The 23,795-nt window shown below is 36.5% G+C and overlaps 1 protein-coding gene across 3 annotated transcripts in view; it reads left to right on the forward strand.

The window, feature by feature from the left end:
• The window catches only part of HDAC8 (histone deacetylase 8), a 218,745-nt gene that overhangs the window by 88,267 nt on the left and 106,683 nt on the right, over positions 1-23,795 (forward strand). For 2 of the 3 annotated variants that reach the window (XM_079125046.1, XM_079125045.1), the window contains exons 8-9: positions 8,343-8,515; positions 11,528-11,622. In XM_079125046.1, coding sequence (XP_078981172.1) covers positions 8,343-8,515; positions 11,528-11,622 — 268 coding nt within the window. Of the gene's footprint in view, positions 1-8,342; positions 8,516-11,527; positions 11,623-21,677; positions 22,166-23,795 lie in introns of those variants that run through there. The other variant, XM_079125047.1, reaches the window with a different exon arrangement.

Below are 23,795 nucleotides of genomic sequence, written 5' to 3' on the forward strand. Positions count from 1 at the left end.
GTACTGTTAACAGTGGTTAGGGAAACTTTCCCAAAAGCAATCTGGAGTGGTATTTCATTCACTTATTCACTTAATGACTATTTATTGAATGCCTGCTATGTGTAAAGTATTGATTCTACCCTCAAGGAAGTTGGTGGAAACTTTAAAATGATAGACAGATTTAGAGATTGATTTTCATATTCACACACATTTAAATAAAATGAAAAATACAAAGTTGTAAGAACCATAAGATTTAGGATGCTGTGGGCATTCAAAGGGAGTAAAAACTTCAGAGAAAGGCTTAATTGAGGAGGTAACATTTGATCTGGGTTCTAAAGGGTACCTAATTATGGTATCTTTATGCAGTGTGTGAATATGTATGCACGTTTATAAAATCTGGGTCAAGTTTGAATACACAGAAATTGTAAGGAAGGATGTTCTACACAGAGGGTATGGTAAGATCAAAGTCAGGAGAGTCTGAGCTATGTACAAAGAATAGCAGCAGTTTAGTTTGGCTGGACTGTAAAGTGCATGAGAGGAAGAAGTTGCAAAGGTTGGAAAAGAGGGTGGGAACCACCTCATGGAGGAGCTGGAATTCTAAGCCATGAAAATTTGTGCTATATTCTGTAAGCATGAGGGGAGCCAATGAAGATTTCGGAATGAGGGAATAATAAATAAGATCAGAGCTTGCTTGAGAAGATTAACACTGAAAAAAATAATGACATTGGTGGCCGCTGTTTTGTGAAATAATGCTAATGAAGTGGCTGGCAAAGGACCTGATGCACAGTAGCTCAGGAAGTCAGGGAAGCAGATAGATTTGTAGTGGTTTAGAGGATGCACTCTGACACCATGTGGTGCTGTACAGATGATTTCCCCTCCCTTCTCCTCGTCCTCCTCCTCCTCCTCCTCCTCATCCTCCTCCTCCTCCTTCTTCTTTGGTACCAGGGATTTAACCCAGGGGTGCTTAACCACTGAGTCACATCCCCAACCCTTTTTAATATCTAATTTAGAAACAAGGTGTTGCTAAGTTGCTTAGGGCCTTGCTAAGTTGCTGAAACTGGCTTTGAACTTATGATACTCCTTTCTTAGCCTCCTGAGCCACTGGGATTACAGGCATGTGCCACCATACCCAGCTTGCTGTATAGATTTCTTATTCTCTTGCTGCTGCAGTTTCCCCATCTGTAAAATAGGATTAATGATAATACCTATCTTATAAATTGTTATAAGGGTTAAATGTGCTAATACATATAAAGTAACATAGACAAGTGCTCTGCTTTAAATGAAGTGCTCACTAAATATTAGTGGCTATTTTTATCATTTTCTTTCACAGAAGAGAGGAATTTGAGCTACTCTTTGAAGAATGACTATAATAGACTTGTAGAAAGGTGACATTCTCTCATACTTACAAGTATGACAGAAGGCCTACTTGTCAAAAAAAAGGTAAGGTGAGTGAGGTAAACAATGGAGAGTTCAGTTTGCCTATAGAATAATATAGGCAAGGGGCTATTAAAAACATAAGATTTAAAAATAGAGGCCAAAGTCAATTCATGATGTATTTTGGATCATAGCCTAATAATTTTAAGTGATATCTAAAGACAATTGTGAAGGGGCATGAAGCATTTTGAGTAAGGAAGTGACTTGATCAAAACTATCCCTAATAAGATTAATCTGATGGTAGTGTGTGTGATGGATTGGAGAGGGAAGACACTTGAGGTAGGGAAACTAAATAGGAAGCTATTGGTATAATCCACAAAGAAGGTCATAAAGGCTAGATTTGAGTACTGCAGTGGGAGTGGAGAAGAGGGAATGGGAGAGAGAAAGAGATGTGAAAGACTGATAATTGAAGAGGACTCTGGGTTAGGGAAGAGTCATAAAGGACTGTGTTATGGTTTAGATGTGGCATCCCCCGAAAGCTCACGTGTAAGACAATGCAAGAAGGTTTGGAGGAGAAATGACTAGGTTATAGTCTTGACCTGATCAGTGAAAAATTAAGCCCTGATGGGATTAACTGAGTGGTAACTGGAGGCAGGTGGGTGTGGCTGGAGAAAGTGGTTTATTGGGGGCCCTGCTATGAGGTATATATTTTGTATCTGGAGAGTGGAGTCTCTCTCTGATTCCTGATCATCATGTGAGCTGTTTCCCACTGCCACCCTTTTCCATCATGATGTTCTGTCTCACCTGAAGCTCCAAGAAATGGAATCTGCTGTCTATGGATTGAGACCTCTGAAACCATGAGCCCTCAAATAAACTTTGTCTCCTCCACAGTTGTTCTGGTCAGGTATTTTAGTCACAGCAGCAAAACAGCTGACTAAAACAGGCAGCAAAATTTTGAATGTGAGTGACTGAAAGAATGGATATCATTAACAGAGATAGTGAATAGAAGAGGTAAGATGACAGGTTTAGCATGGTTGAAATGGAGCTAGAAATCACAGCTGACTTCTCTGCACAAATTGACAGGCTGATCCTAAAATTTATATGAAAATTCAACCCAGAATAGCCAATCAATCTTGAAAAGAAGGACAAAGATGGAAAACTCACATTTGCTAACTTCAAACTTACTACAAAGCTACAGTAATCAAGACAGTATGGTGCTGGCATAAGGACAGACATATAGATCAGAGTTCAGAGACAAAAAATAGATTTCCACATTTACAATCAACTGATTTTATACAAAGGGGCCAAGATCAATTAGTGGGGCAAGAGACAATCTTTTAAACAAATGGCTCTGGGACAACTGGATATCAGCATGCAAAAGAATGTTGGACCCTTAAATCACACCATATACAAAAGTTAACTTAGATCAAAGATATAAATAAAAGAGCTAAATACTATTAAACTCTTAGAAAAAACACAGATGTAAATTTTCATGACTTTGGGTTAGGTAATAGTCTCTTAAATATGACACCAAAATCAAGCAACAAAAGAAAAAATAGGTAAAATAGATTTTGTCAAAATTGAAAACTTTTGGGCCTCAAAGGACATTATCAAGATTGTGCAAAGATAACCCAGAGAATGGGATAAATATTTGCGAATCATAGGTTTGATAATATACTTGTATCTAGAATATATTAAGAACTCTTACAACTCAATATTAAAAAGACAACCCAGTTTAAAAATGGGCAAATAATTAAAATAGATACTGTTTTAAAGTAGATATGCAGATGACCAATAAGAACAAGAAATGATACTCAACTTCTTTAGTCATCAGGAAAATGCAAATCAAGACTACAATGAAGAAAGGGAGTGTAACTCAGTGGTAAAGCACTTGTCTAACATATAGGAGGCCCTGGGTTCAATTCCCAGGGAGCCACGGTGATACCACTTCACACCCACTACAATGGCTATAATTAATTCAAAACAAAACTGAAAATAAGTGTTGGCGAGGACAAGGAGAAATTTGAACACTCAATCATTGCTGATGGGAAAGTAAAATGGTATAGCCACTATAGAAATCAGCCTGGCAGTTGCTCAAAAGATTAAACATAGCTACTGTGGAGGCTGAGGCAGGAGGATCCCAAGTTTCAGGCCAGCCTGGACAACTTAACATGACCCTGTCTTATAATAAAAATGGTTGGGAATGTAGCTCAGTAGTAGAGCACTTGCCTAGCATGTGCAAGGCCCTAGGTTCAATCTCCAGTACTGCCAAAAACAATTTAAAAAAATAGGCTAGTGGACTTAGGAAGTAGGAAAAAGACTAGGGAATAGGAGTTATTATGAGAATAAAGAGCAAGTGCAATAAGAGACATGGAAAGATAAAAACCGTAAGCAGAGAAAGTAGTTCAGAGTCCAGGGTCTTAGAAGTAAAGCAATTCCAAGTGTTTCCATATTGGACCCTGAAGTGTGACCATGCTTGGGAATAACTAAAGTGGAGTGCAGTTGGAAAGATAAAGAAACTGTGATATGAGAGAATTAGGACAGTCCTTGGAGAAAGAGCAGGTCTCTTTCTTTACATAGAATAAACCCATTTTTCAACCTCGTGCTTGGCATATAGTAACCAATGAACTAGCATTTGTTGGATGGATGGATGAATGAGTGAATTAATATTATAGTACCTATCATAATTGATGGTTTTCCTGTTTTCTTCCCCTACTGGACCATAAAACCCTTGGATTTGGTTTATTTCTGTATCTCTGGTTTCCAGCATAGGGAACTTCAGGTGCTGAAATCAAAGTTTTAGTGAGTGAATGAATACTGAACAGCAGAGAACCATGACAAGGAAAGAGAAAGAAAAAATTATGAACCAGGTGCTAAAATCTTCAAGGGAGCTGGAAGAATACATTGTGGGTCTATAGATAAGAACTTTGACAGTATTTGAATAGTATGAGCAAATGACATTGACTTCAAAAGAGGAGAGATTGATAACTGGATTTGAAAGTGGCCATTTCTCTCTTCTTCTCCTGGCAGTTCTGGAGAAAGGGGCACAGTATGTTTTCTCCTTTGTCCCTCCTCCCCTCCCCTGTCACCTAGCCTTCTCAATTTTTTCTATATCTACCTTGTCTTGCTTCCTGTTGTTCTCATGCTAGAATGCTTCAGTAGTATTTTCGCCAATTCCTCTGCTTCCAAACTTTCTCTCTCTGGCCTTACAAGCAACAGCAAAAAGTCAGAGTTCCTAATTATCATTTCAGAAACATCAGTACTTATACTTCTCCAGGGGTTCCCATTTGGTTGTCAAATCAAATGAAAACAGCAGTCTTGAATTTATGATTGTCCACCACCCAGCCGTCTGTAAGCTGTCCTCACTACCAGTTGCTTTGAAGTTTCCTTTATATACTAAGTGTCCTAGCTTTTTCTAAGCTTCTAATTACCCTTTTCTCTACCCATCCAGAGTCTGATTCATCAGAACTCCTTGAGGACTCATTTTCCTTACCTAGCTATAATTAAAACGACTTTCCCGAAACACCTCCCTTCCTTTATCCTTTCCTCTCTCCTAATTACCAAACAGTCATAAACATCATAGGTATATCCTTTTCTCATGTGTCACTCTGTATGATTCTATTATAAATTCAATCATGGAAGTTTATCTTCCAAATCCATCTCTTCCTCTTCATCCATCCATCCACCTGGATGGTTGCAAAATCCCTGACCAACCTTTAGAGTACCCTACCCTAGAGCTCAGTAATCTTTAAATAGAAATTTAATCATGCCCCAACACACATGCATGCACCTATACATATACATGCACATGCAATGTTTGAGACATTTCATACCTTTTAGATAAAAATCCAAACTCATAATACCTACCCATCCACATTTACTTCACTAGCCTGATCCTTCACTCTCTGATCCCTCCCTGCCTGCATGTTTCTGCACACACACTTCTCTGAACATCATCCCCTGCTATTAACCCCCACAACCATCCCTATGTCCTACTCCACTAACTTTACCCGAAGTGCCTATAAACTTCTCGTGTGTTTGTTCTTTTGTGTGCGGTTGCTGAGGATGGAACTGAGGGCCTTGTACATGGTAGGAAAACACTCTACCACTGATCCTGCACCCCAAGCCCTTCTCCTTTGCTTTTTAAAAAACTTTTCATTAGAGAAGCCAGGAAAAGTGGCACAGACCTGTAATTCCAGGAAATTGGAAGACTGAGACAAGAGTTCCAAGTTCAAGGCCAGTCTCAGAAACTTAGTAAGACCCTGTCTCAAAATAAAAATTAAAAGGGCTGGGAATGTAGCTCAGTGGTAAAGTACCCCTGGATTGAATACCCAGTACCAAATTGAAAAAAACATTATTGGAAAATAATAACGAATTCATGAGATTGCAAATAAATGTACAAGGAAGTCACAAGTATTCCTCCTCCAGCTTCCTCCAGTGTTGACATCTTGCAAAATTATAGAATAGCATCACAACCAAAAGGTTGATTTGGGTACAACCTATAGATTGTATTCAGATTTCACCAGTTTATGTGTGCATGTGCATGCGTGTGTGTTTCTATGTGATTTTATAACACGTGTAGCCTTTTATAACCACAACCACAATCAAGATACAAAACTGTACCCTCACCACAAGGCTCTCTCATGCTGTATCTTTATAGTCACACCATTCCTAACCCCTCCTATCCACTAATCTGATCCTCATCTCTATAAGTTACTATTTTACAATATCATATAGGTGTAATTGTGCAGTGTATGTTCTTTTGAGATTGACCTTACTCACCCAGCATAATTACCTTTAATTCTATTCATTTTATTTGTGTATCAGTAGTTTGTTTCTTCTTATTGATGAGCAATATTCCTCTGGTACGGATGTACTACTTTGTTTAACCATTAATCCATTGAAGTACATCTGGGTTATTCCAATTTGGGGCTATTACAAGTAAAGATGTTACGTACATTCATGTACAAGTTCCTACATGAAAATAAATCTTAATTTCTCTGGAATAAATTGCCCAAGAGTGCAATGCTGGCTTGTATGGCAAGTCTATTTTTAGTTTTGACAGGAACTGCTAAAGTATTTTCCAGAGTGACTACACCATTTTACATTCCCACCAGCAAGATATGTGTGATCTATTTTCTCCACATCCTCACCAGAAATTGTTGTTATCACTCTGTTTCATTCTAACCATGTTGAGTTGGCTCATTGTAGTACTTCTCATCCTTTTGGACCTAAGTCAAGAGTTACCTCTGCAGAGCCTCTTCTAGCATCCTCTAGAAAAGTTGAGTACTCTTTCCTCCATGCCATCTCTGACACTTTATTTATTCTTGTGTTTTAATTATTTATTGCCATAATCTGTGTCTTCCCCTCTATCCTGGGCTACAGAAAGCTAGAACCTGTGCCATATTCATCCTGATTCCTGCAGCATCTTGTACAGTTACATGCTGGGCACATAGTAGACCCTCATTATGAGGAAAAGAATGAATGAAAAGAATGGTAGTCTTGCTTGCCTCCCCTTTCTCCCCCTTTGCTGGAAACCTTTTTAGAACAGACATCACGCCTTCCTCTGTGTCTCCCAGAAGCAGCTAATAGGGTGCTCTGTTCGTGAAGATGTTCAATAAATGTTGTCTAAACTATTCAGGTGGCTTATCTTCCCTCTGCACCCAGGAGATAAGCACATGAAAGAGAGAATAAGCCCAAGTATCCTTGTATTAAGGATCATATGTCATAATTTTTATAATATTCTTATAATCTCTACCATCACTCAATATTTGTCTGTGTGGATGAGAAATCAAAACAAAACAGTGCTTTGAGTCAAAGACTGCCTCTGTAGCTGAACCCTAGTCAATAGTTTCAATGCCCTGGGTATGAATTGGGAAAGACAGCATTTTATATCCCTGAATTCCTTTTTCTGTTTCAGAAGGATCTGGGATTTTTCTGGGTTTTCTGCACTGGTGTGATTTGACATGTTGATTATGAGAGGGTCATTGACCTCAACATTTTTGATCACTTTTTGACTCTGTATTTTCTCAAGTCTGAAGTATGTTAATTTGCACTTGTTTATGTGTCTCTGTAAGAGTTCCTCAGGCCCTTGAGAACTGGTATATGTTTTGTCTGGAAAGTAGATTGTAAGCCCCTTGAGAGCAAGGACCTTATGACTCCTAGGAATGCATTCTGGACATTGTCAGTGTTCAATTAATGATTATATTGGAAGCCTGACTAAGGTCACCTGTCACATTGACATCTTTCTTTTCATATATAAGACTTTTCACTGTTGAAAAAAGCAGGTAGGCTGATTCTACATCACTGAATGATTCCACCCAAAATTATGCTCGGTATTACCCACAGCAACTTGTTCATTTAGGGTGCTTTCAGATTTATAATTTTAGATCAGTTGTTACAGTTCCTTTCTTTATAATACCCTGGTTACATATGCATTGGGGAGGACTGCATTTCATTACCCTCAAGTCCTTTTGCATAATAAAAAGTAAGTGATACCATCTAGGCTTTCAAAGCTTATACATTTTGCCCCCAGCCCCCACTAAGAATTAGGTGATTGACTCCAAGTGGGATTGCCATCTTAAATTACCAGAAAGAATCCTTAATATTCAATGTATATGTTTTATTTATCCAGACTTTAAAATGGAATAAATGTACTGTGTGCTATGGTTGTTGAAGTGTTATTAATATGAATATTTCAAGGAAGTCTGAGTTCTAAAACAGAAGGGCAACTTTGTTCCTTGGTGGAAAAAATTGGAGGTAGGATATTATTTTGTAAGTCAGGTTTTAAAAAAGTGCAATTCACATTTACTCTGATTCATCCTCTCTAGGTAGAAATTTCAGTGAAATTGACAGGTTATGTTTCCTTTTCCTCAGCTGTTAGCTGATTAGACTATGACTCCAATTTGCCTCCCCCATACCACCACTAGCCCCTAGACCAAACCCATCTATAGTTTTCTGATATTTTGTATCTTTTCTCTTTCCTGCAGTATACTAAAGGAGGTATACCAAGCCTTTAATCCCAAAGCAGTGGTTTTACAGCTGGGAGCTGATACAATAGCTGGGGATCCCATGTGCTCCTTTAACATGACTCCAGTGGGAATTGGCAAGTGTCTCAAGTACATCCTTCAGTGGCAATTGGCTACACTCATTTTAGGAGGAGGTGAGTACAAAGGAATGTCACCCTGAGAATTCATTGCCTTTCCCCCACATTTTGTCTGTTGGCACAGAAGAAAATTTGGCCTTCTTAGATAATATCAACCTGCCTATGACCCCAAAGCTGGAGTCAATGAACTCTGCCACCTCCACAGTTCAGCATAAGGAAATACTCTGACACAGTTCTCCTCAGCTTGACCTGTGCATTGACTCCTTGTCACACTGGAGTCTGTTTTAATTCCAAATGTCCTTTGGTTAAAGACTACCTCAGGAGCTGGGTATGGTTTAATGGTAGAGAACTTGCCTAGCATGTGCAAGGACCTGGTTCCATCCCCAGTACTACTCACACCAAATAAAAGAAAGAGAAGAAGAAGAAGAAAAACATGCACATTACTATAGATCATAAAAAGAGGGTGTTAACACCCCAATAGACTTTGATCCATCTTTTTTCAGTGTAGTCTTTAATTCTCAGCTCTAGTAATCATATTTTGGAAACAATGCTGAAATTCTAACTCTACTCATATATCAGTATTAAACATGTGCATTAGTTATCGAAGGTGCATTCAAGAATGACTCCCCAAAAAACAGTTTGAGGACTGGGATGTGACCCAGTGGCAGAGTGTTTGACTAGCATGTGTGAGACCCTGAGTTCAATGCCCAGTATTGAAAAAAATGGTTTTGTTATAATGAAGCAAAACTGAGACATCCAGAATCTCTCAGGCATTCTTGTCTTTCACATGTATTTATATAATAATATAATATTTAACCAGAAGGTAGGTGGGTCTCTTCAATAGAAGCATTTATACATTTGAAAAAGGAAGCTTTTACAGCCTTAACCACCTTTGAGGATGCCTTGCTTAGGACCTTCTGTCTACCTACCTGGCACAATCTTTATTTCACTGGATGAATAGAGTGGTATGCTAAAATAATATGATCATACAAATTGAGCTTAAAATATATATAATGGAGGAGTTAATACTTGGTTGTTTTGTCAATCTTTTATAAAAACCAAATTAGGGGAAATCCTGAGGAGGCCTTATGTAAATGAGTGAGCATTCAACACAAATACACAAACCTGGTCCTTTGGCAGCCTGAAACCCAAGAGGGATCAAAATTAAAGGACTTACAAGAGACATCCTCTTATGAAACGCTGGCAAGAAATATATTAACTTCAACTCAAGAAAAAGATAAAATTGATAAGCCCTGCATGATATATTACTTTCCTTGATGGCACTAAGGATGGTGATTATGATACAGGTACAGCAAGGGAGAATAAAAGACTTTCTGCAACATACATCTGTGAGAAATTTTTGTCCGAGGCTACAGCCTCCACTATTAGCATTCTCTAAAGCCCTTTTGCTTTCTCATCCCACAGTTTGGGCTTTTGAATATGTAAGTATAACTCTTCTTATGTAATATGTGTATTCCTGAGAATGTCTGTGCATAAATTGAATCTTTGCAAATCGCATCATACTATACGCATATCAGAGACACCTTATTACTTAAGCAAAGCTTATAGGACTCTTTTTTAAAATTAAATAGCCACACCAAATAAGTCTCTTATAAATTCAGATTTTTTTCCAAGTCAATGCTGTTTAAAGTAATAACCATAATATTTAACTGAAATTCTCATTTTTTTAATACTGGGGATTGAACCCACAGGTACTCTACCACTGAGCTATATCCCAGCTCTTTTTTTAATTTTTTTTTTAGTTGTAGGTTGACATGATACCTTTATTGTATTTTGTTTATTTATTTATTTATTATTATGTGTTGCTGAGGATAGAATGCAGTGCCTCACACATGCTAGGCAAATGCTCCACCACTGAACTACAATCCCAGCTCCCCTCTTTTTATTTTTTAATTTGAGACAGGATTTCATAAGTTGCTTAGGCTGGTCTTGTACGCGCAATCTTCCTGCCTTAGCCTCCCAAGTAATTGAGATTACAGGGATGCACCACCTCACCTGCCTTCAGTTCTTATTAACACATAGACAATTTGTAGAGACAGCCACACCTCAAACTTCAGTGGACCCAGTTGAAGCCTTAATGACATACTCCAGAATTCCCAACATCCTAGCCCTTTCAAATGCTACCATTTGGCTTAAGAAAAGGGTGACCATATGTCCCAGTTCATATATGTTATTTCAGTGTAATGATTTAATAGTGTCCTCTTTCGCTCTTAAAAGTACATCATTTTGGATGATAATTTATATGGTCACCCTACCTAAAATAGACCAGATGCTATTTCCTTTAGGCTGCATTGGGGTTAGGCAATCATTCCATTTTACCCTTATGCTCTTGGAATTTAGCTAAAGGCCAATGTTCTAATGCTTGCATGGCAGAGCACATCTATTCAGCACAAAAATATGCTGATTATTAGCCAGTGTAATATGGCTGCTGGGTGACTGTGACAGGACCTGACGAGATGGGTCAGAGCATCAATCAACAGTCCCTTCCTCATCTCACTGTCTTTGATCTCTGCCACCAGGCTTGTGTTTTGTGGTGAAAAGGAATGCTGATATTAAAAGAAGGAAGTCTGTTTCTGTCAGCACTTTCCTTTTCTCTTTCCTGGATGGTTTTAGGGCAAGATCTGCCAATAGCTTTAAAATACAGATCACATTCAACAGTTATTTTATAGAATTTTTGCAAAATCCATCACAGAAACCTTCTCATTGTGTAGGTCACCTCTAGGGATCTCAGTCTTGCCAATGTCTCTTGATGGAATGTAGGAACTTGGATTCCTCAGGTTCTCATTTGTTGGGAGATAAGAGTACCTTTAATCTTTTTGTTCTTGGAATTCCCAAATCTACACTGTGCATGATCTGACTGGTCCCCCAAAGTCTGCCCACCGGGTGGTTTACGGTTATCTTATAAGGATGTTTAGGTGAAATTCTGCAAATTGGAGTTGTCTTTTGAGACCTTTTATTAAAACATTTTTCTCTCCTTCCTTACCCCCTTCCCTCTCCTGCTGTTGTGTGACTATTCTTTCCTAACTTCACAATTCTTGATGGAGACAGGAGGCTATAACCTTGCCAACACAGCTCGTTGCTGGACATACTTGACCGGGGTCATCCTAGGGAAAACACTATCCTCTGAGATCCCAGATCATGAGGTAAGTAAGGCTCTGACAAGTTCTCTCTTCTTTAAGGGGAAGAGCTGAGTCATTCCACCTAATCAAAATCACGTCCTCACCACTCAATACCGTTTTGTTGAGAGACACTTCAATAACAATAACACACTGTCTTGGCAGAATAGTGGACTCTTGTTCCAAAATATCCAAGACCTTCTCCCTTTTTTTTTTTTTTTTTACAAAAGATCTCAAAGGCCAACCAACTTTAATTTCTCAATTAATTACAGAGACTGTGGGAAGGGGTCACCTGTTCACACAAAGAACTCTTTGGAAGATGTGCATATTTTCATCCCCTAGCCTCAAAAAGAAGGGACAAGTTTTTAAACGTGAAAGCTAAGTTTTCATTTATTTTTTAGAGGTGCCATAGGTGGTATGTAGCATATGTTCCTTGGTGGTAATCCTGGTCTCTCAATTAATGTAAAATTCAAGAAACACATAATCACAGTCAGGTCTGTCGTTTTTCCAGCATTAGTGGCATACAGAGTTTGGGGCAGGACCATCCAAAATGTGAAATGTGTCATTTGAGCCCTTGCTATTTCCTTTAGTCATACGAAATGGACTTCACAGAGCAAAGGTGTCTGTTATAGTTTTCCCAAAGCAAGGTAATGGAAAGCTGTCTGGGACCTGTGCATGTGCTGATAATCACTAATCCAAAGGTGCACCTTTTCTGTTCCCGCACCACCCCACCCCTGGCAGGAAGCATGTTATCACAGATCAGGATGTAGCTACAGACCTTAGACTGTGTGACTTTAAATACCAAACTAACACATGCAGCCCCACCTTCTCAAGCTATTTCCCAAGGATGAGGGATGGCGCTTTGGTTATAATGTTAGGATTTCTGCCAGATGCAGCAGCTGTAATATTTGGGAGCATTACATCTTTTTAAAGTTACTATTATTTTTTTTTAAATTAGAAACAACTTAAACTAATTTCCTTCCAATTTTCTTCTAACCATAGGTGAGGTATAAATATGTATCTCAGAAAAACCATTCAATATGTCTAGAATACAAATAGGAGGCACGCTATAATTTGAGACAATTTGCTGGTGTCAGGGTTAATAGAAGTCTCTTTTCTTGACTTGACTTACCTTTATTCAGTATTTGGAAGCTTAATGAAATATAAAGGTAAGTGCTGTGAACAAATGTAATTGCTGTTATTGCTATGGGAATATCTCAGATTGCATTGTAATTTAAAGCACTGGGACTTTAAAAACTGATCAAGTTATGTCAGAAAGGAGTTTTAAGCTGTAGAAGTCTGAATTGAGAGTGAGTGTTCTGTTCCTAGGAAGCGAAAGTAATCTAAAGATTCATCCATGTTAAAAGATTGATAAAATTTTAATAAACACAAATATTACCTCTGGTACCTGGAGAAGCTTTGTGCTTGAACAGATATGGGTTTGGCCTTACAGATAGAGATGTTCTGTCTTTATATGGAATTATTCTGCAAGATTAAATGAGATGTAATGTGTGTCAAGTGCCTGAGACACAGTTCCTGGCACCTAATAGACGCTTTGAAAATACAAGTTCTCTTCTTCCCCTTTGCATGCTCCACACTTCTTACACTCAGACGTTTATGACTATGTCATTCATAACTTTGTCCAAACCCTTTGTGAATCCCTTCTGTCATATCCTTCTGGCAAAAGAGATGTGAGTCATCCAAGAAGGAACAAAGAAGAAAATTGAAATGACAGTCTTCCAGGTACAATAAGATAACATTTTAATGAAAATTGCCAAAAATAGACTACACAGTATGAAGGCATATATAAGTTTTGTGTCACAATACACAGTTGCACACAAATATCTTTGTGGTCCTCTGAAATCAGATCAACAAATGGTAGATCAAAAAATGTTTGCTGTGCACCCATTGTGTGCCAGGAACTATGCTAGGTATCTTGGAAAAGACAAAGACAGTAATATCTTGTCCCCCAACCTCAAGAAGCTAGAGGGGGAAACTAGTACAATTAATTGTAGGGAGACAGGCCAATGTACAGATACTTGTAACACAAAGCAGAATAAAAACCATAAGACAGTAGGAATAGTAACGGTGGAGATGTGCATCAAATATAAAGGAAGTACAAAGGAGTGCACCAAATACCCTGCCTTCCAGGAGCTGAGAATGTACTTGAGAAATCTAGTAAGTGACAAGGTCAATATATTGCAGCAGTCAGCTGTAGCCTGGCTGACCTCCTCACTGTCTTTGCTCTCAGTCTTGGGCTTTTGTCTTCCATCGCCTAGGATAACAATCCTCCTCCTCCAAATGCCCTTTCCCCACTTCTCTGTTTTTCTGGCTCCAGCTTCAAGCCCTGTGCCCTTCAAAAACCCTTACCTAAATCTTCTAAGCCCCTTTCTTTGAGTTCTTTCCTCACATTCAGTTATTCCTCCATTCATTTAACAAATATTCATTGGGCCCCCACCAACTGCCAGGTCTTATTCAGATCTGGACTCAGATGTAAAAACTAAGAAGATAAAGATGCTGGCCTGTCAACATCCAATAGTAGTGTGAAAAAGAGTGCAAGCCTAGCTGGGAAAGCCTAAGAGGAATGGTGCCTGCGTGTATGATTGGTCCAGGTATCTCTAATGTAGAGAAAGCCCAAATGTGACGTGAACCCATTAAAAGCCAGTACCTGTCAAGATAAAAGACTAATAAAGACAACAGAGCAATGTGCTCAAATCCACGTCAGATAAGAAGCGTGGGGGAAACATTTTAACAAAACTTTGAACTGGACCTTAGAGACCAATTGGGAGTTTGCTAGTGGGGAAAAGCATTCTACATAGAGGGAACAGAGGTTGGAAAAGATCATTGAGAAGTTTGTGATGTATAGAACAAAGGGTATATAGGAAAGTAGGAAGGATTAAGGTTTGAATGGAAATTGGAGTCAAGATTATGTAGAGCCTTGAATGCTATACTAAGAGCTTTTATTTTTTTTTCCTATGAAAACAAATGAACTTTGGCCTTTAGAAAGCCAACTTGGTAGAAAGTTAGAAGATACACTGCAAAGTGGAGGGATTTGAAAATGGAGACCTGTTAGGAGGTTCAGGTATACTTCTATAACATTTAGAGTCCTTAGACTTGTGTATCCCTTATCCAAAATGCTCAAGACCAAAATATTACAAATTTCAGATTTTTTCAAGGTTTTGGAACAATTGTATATACATAATAATAATTGCATACACTAGGGATAGAACCAAATTCTAAAAGCATTTATGCTTCATATATACCATCTAAACATAGCCAGAAGATAACTTTATCATATATATATATAAAACACATATATAATACACATATATAATATGTGTATATATATATACACATATATACACATATATAATATCTGATATGTATATATGAGATATTGGTACTGGAGATTGAACCAGGCTGATTTACCACTGAGCTACTTCCCTGGTTCTTTTTATTTATTTATTTTTATCTTGAGACAGGGTCTCACTAAATTACCGAGACTGGCCTGGCCTTAAAATTACCATCCTCCTGACTTAGCCTCCTGAGTCACTGGAAGGTGACTCAGGTGTGTGCCACCACACCCAGTCAACACAATATTTTTAATAATTTTGTGCATAAACAAAATGAGGTATGGAATTTTCCTTTGTGGCTTCAGGTCAGCACCAAAAGTCTGTGGATTTTGGAGCATTTCAGAGTTCAGAGTTTCAGATTAAAGATGCTTACACATTCTTTTGACCATCTGTGTTTTGGTTGTCTGCATTCCCTCTATAAACTTAGAAGAATAAGCACCCTCCTAGTTGGTTTTCATTCATTGAATGGACAATAAGGGAATGAGTATTTGAATAATATGTGTCAACATTTGTATTGAGAAATTTCTGAATTTGTGTATGTGTGTGTGTTTTACTGGGGATTGAACCCAAGGGTCCTCTACCATTGAACCTCATTCCCAGCTCTTTTTATTTTGGGACAGGGTCTTGCTAAGTTGTTCAGGCTAGCCTTGAACTTACCATACTCCTGCCTCAGTCTCCTGAGTCATTGGGATTACAGGCACATGCCACCACAACCAGCAAAAATTTTTATTTTTAAGATGGAAGAATTGGAAGAATTGGAAGAATTGGAAGCACAATTTAGTCTTTCTCTGAGAACACAATTTAACCCTAGAAGCAACCTCCTATCCTTTGCAAGAAGCCTGATGTATTCCAGCTATAGAAAAGAGGTATATCCACGGGAAAACACTAGATTTCCATGCAGGGAATGGAGTTGCAAGGCAATCCCAGCACAAATATTAGAAGTAATTAGAAATGGGACTTCAAGCATAGCCCTCATGAGATACAAAACTTGTAATGCCATAAAACCAATGATCAGAAAGTTAGTCTCAGCCTAAGAATTGGGAAGCCAAGCTGGTCAGTCAAGCACTAAGTGTGAAGAAAAGTGCAAACCTAGCTGAGAAAGTCTAAGATGAATGGAGCCTACACATATGATTGGTCCAGGTATCTCTAATATGGAGAAAGACCAAATGTGACATGACACCATAAAAAGGCCAGTACCTCTCTAATTAGCACAATCACTTAGACTATTATGTATACAAATATTCTAAAGTCCAATAATGCTATTTCAATCCCATGATCTAGGATAGAGTAAGGTAATTTTGTTTTATATAGATGTTGAACATCTCTAATTTGAAAATCCAAAATGTTCTGAAATCTGAAAGTTTTTGAGCACCAAAATAATTGCTCATCATCATCAGGTAGGTTTACTACCCAAAAAATACTTACTCTACTTAACCAGAATGCTTTTGATGGACTGATTACATAAACTATACCTCACTAATATATGTAGTCACTTGAATAAATTAAGTCTATTTATATACAAAGTGTATATTATTAATGTAAAAATCTTGTGGTGTAATCTTCTATCTAGATTTATTTGTGAGGAATAACATCTTAACAGTATTTATTCCTTGAAATGAATTTACTATATCTTTTCATTTACTTAGGTCTTCTTTAATTTCAATTTTTAATTTAAACTCTTCAATAAATAGTTCTTGTACAAATTTTGTTAAATTAATCCATAAGTATTTTATGGATTATTTTATGCTTTTGATTTTATCATATGTGGTATTTCTTAAACAATTTCCAACTGTTGTCAAAATATAAAAATACCATTTATTTTATATTATCTTGAATAATATAACCTTGCTAAACTCACTTATTAGATCTAGTAACTTTTCTTTTACATTACTTTGAAAGTTTCATATATACAAATATGTCCTCTGTAAATAGAGTTTTAATGCTTCCTGTATATAATCTTCGTGCCTTCCATTTTTTTTTCTTACCTTATTGCACTGGTTGTGACCACTGGTGGGACCACCAATGCAATGCTGAGTAGTGACAAGTGAACATCTTTGTCTTGTTCTCAGTAATGGGGGGAAGCACTTAACCTTTCACTGTGAAGTGTGATGTTAGCCATAGACACTTTCAAAAATGTCCTTTATTGCAAAGAGGAAGTCCCCTTCTATTTCTAATTTACACAGATTTTTCTCATAAATGAGTGTTGAATTTTGTCAAATGCTTTTTCTTTAGTTATTAAAATGGTATTCTTTATTCTGTTAAAACAGTAAATTGCACTGATTTTTTTGTGTTACAATAATTTTGCATTCCTGGGATAAATACTACTTGGTCATTATGTGTTATTATTTTTATATATTGTTGGATTCAGTTTGCTATAATTTGGTCAAGGGTTATTGTGTCTATGTTGATGAGAGATGTTGGCCTGTTGTTTCCTTTTCATGTAATGTCTCTGTCTGGTTTTGATATCAGGGCAATGTTGAGTTATAAAATTACTTAGTGAGGGGGCTAGGAGTGTACTTCAGTGAAAGAGTACTTGCCTACTATGTGTGAGGTCCTGGGTTTTATCCCCAGGACACACCAAAAAAATTACGAGAAAGTATCACCTCCTCTTCTGTCTTCTGAAAGTGTATATAGAATTGATACTACATCTTCCTGAAATATTTGATATAATTCATCAATGAAAATATTTGAGTTTGGTTTTCTTTGAGGTAAGGTTTTAATTTATGAATTTGATTTCTTAATTATTAATTTGATTTCTTAATGGTTATAAGGCTATTCAGATTTGCTATCACTTTTTTCATCTTTATTTTTATTTGTTCTTTTAAGATATACATGACAGTAGAGTGTATTTTGACATAGTATACATACATGGAGTATTCTAATTAGGATCCCATTCTTTTGGTTGTACATGATGTGGTGTTTCACTGGTTGTATATTCATATATAAACATGAGAATTTTATGTCCAATTCATTCTATCTTTCCTATTCCCATCCCTCCTCCCTTGCCTTCATTCCCCTTTGTCTAGTCCACTGAACTTCTATTTGTCCCTCCCCCACTCTTGTTCTGTGTTAGCATCTGTATATCAGAGAGAACATTTGACCTTTGTATTTTTGGAATTGACTTATTTCACTTAGCATTGTAGTCTCCAGATCAATCCACTTACCAGCAAAAGTCATAAAGTCATTCATTTTTATGACTGAGTAATATTCCGTTATGTAGAGGTACACATTTTCTTTATCCATTCATCTGTTGAAAGGCACTTAGGTTAGTTCCATAGCTTAGCTATTGTGAAATGAGCTACTGTAAACATTGATGTGGCTGTGTCACTGTAGTATGCTGATTTTAAGTCCTTTGGCTATAAACCGAGGAGTGGGATAACTGGGTCAAATGGTGGTTTCATTCCTAGTTTTCTGAGGAATCTCCATAGTGTTTTCCAGAGTGGTTGCACCAATTTGCAGTCCTACCAGCAATGTATAAGTACTTTTTGCCCCAAATTCTCACCAATGTTTATCATTTCTTGTATTCTTCATTGTCACTCTGACTGAAATGTTTAATAGTAATCATCAGTAAAAACATTTGAGCTGGGTTTTCTTTGAGGGAAGGTTTTTATTTATGAATTTGATTTCTTTAATGGTTATATGGCTATTTAGATTTACTATCACTGCTTGATTTCATGTTTATAATTTGTCTCTCAAGGAATTTGCCCATTTACTCATAATATTCCCTTATTGTTGTTTTAAAATGTTTATAGCACCTGCAGTGATAACGATCCTTTCATTCCTGATATTAGTGATATCTTTCTTTTTCCTTGATTATTTTAGCTGTGGTTTATCAACTTTATTGATGTTATTTTTTTTAAAGAACCAACTTTTCATTTCCTTAACTTCATTTTTCTTTTCTATTTCTTTATTTCTGTTCATATTTTTGTTATTTTCTTCTGCTTACTTTGTGGATTTTTTTATCATTTTAGTTTTCTACTTTCTTATGATAGAAACTTAGTCCATTAATTTTAAGCCTTTTTTCTTTCAAATATAAGCATTTTAAGCTGTAAGTTTCCATCTAAGCAGTACTTTAACTGCATCTCATAAATTTTGATACATTATTCTCAATTTCACTTGATTCGAAATATTTTCTTCTTTGTCGAGTTATTTAAATGTATAGGGTTTTAAAAACTAATTTCCAAATATTTGAGTATTTCCCCTCCCTTTTTTTGTGGTACTTGGGTTTAAACCTAGGGCTCTGCATATGCAAGGCCAGGAGGGTAGAGGAAGGATTTGGGGGAGAGAATAAGGCAGGATGGGGATAGGAGCAGGGGAGTGCAATAGATCAAATTATATTTTTATATATATGCACAAATATGCCATGAAGAACCCCACTATTCAGTGTAATTGATATGTACCAATAAAATAACAAAATGTTTATTAGTTAATTTAAAATAAGAATACTAAGTCTAGTACATATTAGCACCAATCACATGTTTTGATGAAAAATAACTATTTTATAAGATTAAACATTTTTATGAGAAGATGCCATTGTTGCACACTTTTGCCCATTTCTTTACTGTTTGGCAAAGTACATGACAGCTAACTTGTCATACCTGCTTCTACTTCCAATGTGGTTTTTTTAAAAATAAATTTTTAGTTTTAGATGGATACAATATCTTTATTTATTTATTTATTTATTATGTGGTGCTGAGGATCTAACATAGTGCCTCACACTAGGTGAGTGCTCTTCCACTGAGCCACAACCCTGGCCCTCCAATGTGTTTTGATATGCTGTTTTTGTTAAAGTATATGAAGAAAACACAGATTCACAGAGATACATATCTAGAAAGGGGAGGAATATTCTAGTAACTTTTTCAGATGAGTATGTGAATTCTTCCTTGATAATATACCAAAATTCTACAAATGATAGGTTCTTAAAAAGTTAATACAATATGAAATCTGAAACCATATCTGAACTTTTTAATATATCATACATTAAAATTCATTGATGATCTTGTACTTTGGATGGACATTTGACACATCTTATATATGTTGACAATTTGGAAAATATTGGTCCACTAAGTTATACTAATAATCCAAAAGTTGATACATTTTATGGAGTGTCAAAAATTCACTTTGATATCATCTCTGATCTCCCTGTGTGGGGGGGGGGCTTAAATCCTGGGAGACTGTCAAGCTTACAGTAGCAAAATGACGTTTTCAAAAATTATCATTTTCATTCAAAAAACACCATCGTTGGCAACAAATACTACCAGTTGTTGACCATGAAGTGATAGGCTCACTTCATTTTTGAGAAAATATTTGCCAGATATCCAAATACTCAATTGTGGTTTATCCATGAGTTTTTCTTTTAAGCAAAAAGAATATTCCATGAAAAATGTAGCTAGTTAAGCTCACAACTTAATCATAGATGTTCTTTTCCTCAAGACAACTACCATACTACAGTTAATACCCAAAACACCTTGTGCATACTCCCTGTTTTGTTATGCAAAATATTAAATCCAGGAGCTGGGGGTGTAACTCAATGGTAGAGCACTTGCCTATCATGCACAAAGCCCTGGGTTCTATCCCAACACTGCAAAAGAGAAAAGAAAAACAAAATGAAATCCAGCATCAAAATTTAATAAAAGTGGGCTGGGGAGATAGCTCAGTTGGTAAAGTGCTTGCCTTACAAGCACAGGGCCCTGGGTTCGATCCCCAGCACCACAAAAAAAAAAAAAAAAAGAAGAAGAAAAGAAAAAGAAAAAAATTTAATAAAAGTAATAATTTTTACTGCTTCATCAAATACATTCTTAAGTGAGACTGGATTTTTTGTGACATGGCAGTAAAGAATACAATAACTGCTGGTATACTTCGTTGCTTCTCCCTTAATTTATAGCATGGTGCCATGCTTTTGTGCCTCTGTGCAAATACAAAGTTGTTCCAGCATAAACCATGAAATTCAGGCATGTTGTTCAGCACTTGAATATTTTAGCACCGCTTGTGTTGTTGCCAACCATTCACATAAAAGAAGGTCTTCTTCAAAAGAAGTGCTGATACCACATGACTACGAGCAAAACAGCAAGTCCAGCCACATTATAGGTTTGTATGGAAGGTGAGAGCACAATTCAGAAATTGAGATGCAAACCATGTCTCCATGTTTACAGCTAAATGTTTAAATAAACAAGTTACTGTGCCACTGAGAAAAGGCAGTGCCATGAGTTATTTTACTAACTTTTCATCTAGTTGGCTGTGAGCAATGTCAACTGTCTAAGGCTTTATTGGTCTCTAAGCTATTGTGTGCAATTCTCCAGCCAATGCAATACAATAACTTCCCCATAGGATCTTCCATTGCTGTTTCATTTCTAGTTTGAAAAGTTAACACAAACAAATTTTAGCTTCTAATGAGTTCATCATGTCTACACTTAAAACATGCAATGAGTGAATGGTCTGAGAATAATGCTACAACTCAAATGATGAATTATTTTGAAAATATCAAAAAAGTTCTATTGCATAAGACACTAAGGTAAATTAATGACATATTAAAAAGGCTACTTTAAAATGACATACTAAGAACCCACTAATTTACATAAATAATATGCAATAATTATAATAAAAACATTTTAAAAAGATAACTTTAGTCATATTTTCATTTCTTATTTATAATTTCCAATTTCTTTGAAGTAAATCCCTTCCTTCCATGAGTCAGAACCCTCACTGATGCTTCAATTTCTTCTTTTTCAGCTTTTATAAAAATAGAAGTTGCAGCACTGGTTTGAAAAAGCAAGTGTTTTAATCTCCCTTTGTTAAGCCAACAATCAGAACCATGATGACTACAGTTTACAATAATTTATTATATATTTTATAAAGAACTAGAAGAGCGGAGTTCTAAGACTCACAGCAGAAAGAAATAATAATTGGTGAAGAAGATAGAAGTTCTCATTACCCTAATTTGAGCATTATACAAATACATGTATCAAATTATTGCACTGTGCCCCATGAATATATACAATTATGATGTGTCAATTAAATTTTTTAAGAAAACAAAAATCAAGTCAGGCATGGTGGTGCATGCATGTAATCCCAGTGGCTCAGGAGGCTGGGGCAAGAGGATCTTGAGTTCAAAGCCAGCCTCAGCAGAAGTGAGGTGCTAAGCAACTCAGTGAGAGCCTGTCTCTAAATAAAATACAAAATAGGGCTGGAGATGTGGCTTGGTGGTTGTGTACCCCTGAGTTCAATCCCTGGTATTAAAAATAATAAATAAATAAATAAATAAATAAATAAATAAATAAAATCAAACAAAAAGATACAATATATGAACAGTAATCAAAAGAAAGCATGATTGCTAGCTCCTGCAAAATAATGAAACTCTTCTTACCATATAATCCAGCAACTGCATTCCTGGGCATTGTTTCTAGAGAAATGGAAATTTCATGTACACAACTATACACAAATAAACATTTAATAGCCAAGATTAAAAACAACCCCAAAGTCCTTTCGTGTATAAATGGTTCCACAAATTATACATCTAACAAATGTACACAAGTTGTACATCCATATCATGGAATACTACTCAGCCCTAAAAGGAAATGAATGTTGATTCGTGGAACAACTTGGATGGATATAAAGGGAATTATGTTGAGTGAAAAAAACTACTCTCAAATGGTCATAAACTGCATGATTCCATTTATATCATATCTAAATGTAAAAAATCATAGAAATTAAGAACATGTTACTGATTTCAAGGGATTAGAGATGGGATGAGGAAGAGACAAAGAGTTGTGGCATAATAAGGGAGATCGTTGTGGTGATTGATCAGGTCTATATTCTGACTGTGGTGATGGTTACATCAGTCCATACACATGATAAAACTGCACAGAACTAAATATACACACACCATTTTTCTTTCAATTTACCTACATTATTATATTTGAACACTTTTTTCTTGTGGTGCTGAGGATCAATCCTGTAGCCTCGTTCATGCTCTACACATTATACCAATGCGTTGTTACACACCCAGACTTATTATATTTGAAGTGAGTTTGCTATGGATTAGATAGGAGGTGTCACCCAAAAGTTCATGTGAGAAAAAAAATGCAAAAAATTTAGAGATGAAATGATTGGGTTATGAGAGCCTTAACCTAATCAGTGCATTAATCCATGTGAAATGGATTAGCTGGATGATGATGTAAATGGGTGGGTGTGGCTGGAGGAGGTAGGTTGCTGAGGCGGTGCCTTTGGAGTTTATATTTTTTTTTCTGGTGAGTGGAGCTCTGTCTCTGCCTCTTGATTGTCATGTCCCTAGATGCTTTCCCCTGCCACACCCTTCTGCTGTGGTAATCAGCTCAGAATTGCCCAGAGTAATGGAGTCAGCTGTCTATGAACTGAACCTCTGAAACTGTGAGCACCAAATAAAATTTTTCTCCTCTATGTTGTTCTTGTCAGGTCTTTTGGTCACAGCAGCAAAACAGCTGATGAAAACAGTTTCTTAGAAACATAATGGGTCATTTTTTAAAATCCAGTCTACCAATCTCTGTTTTTTAATCAGTGTATTTTGACCATTTATTTTTAATGTAGTTATTGATATGTTGAGGATTAATTCTGGCATTTTATGTTTGCTCTCTTTTTATTCCCTCTATTCTGTCTTCTGCCTCACACTGGTTATTTGGACTTTTTAAATAATTTTAGTTTTATTTATCTATTTTTGATTGTATCAACTTGTATAGATTTTCAGTGGATACTTTAGGTATTAGGTTATACATATGTACCTTATCACAGTCTACTGATGTCAATATTTAACCACTTTGAGTGAAGAAATGTTTCTGTTTATAACATATTTTAAATATTTCATCTACATGCATT

The sequence above is a fragment of the Sciurus vulgaris genome (assembly GCF_902686455.1).
Source record: "Sciurus vulgaris genome assembly, chromosome: X".
Lineage (NCBI taxonomy): Eukaryota > Metazoa > Chordata > Mammalia > Rodentia > Sciuridae > Sciurus > Sciurus vulgaris.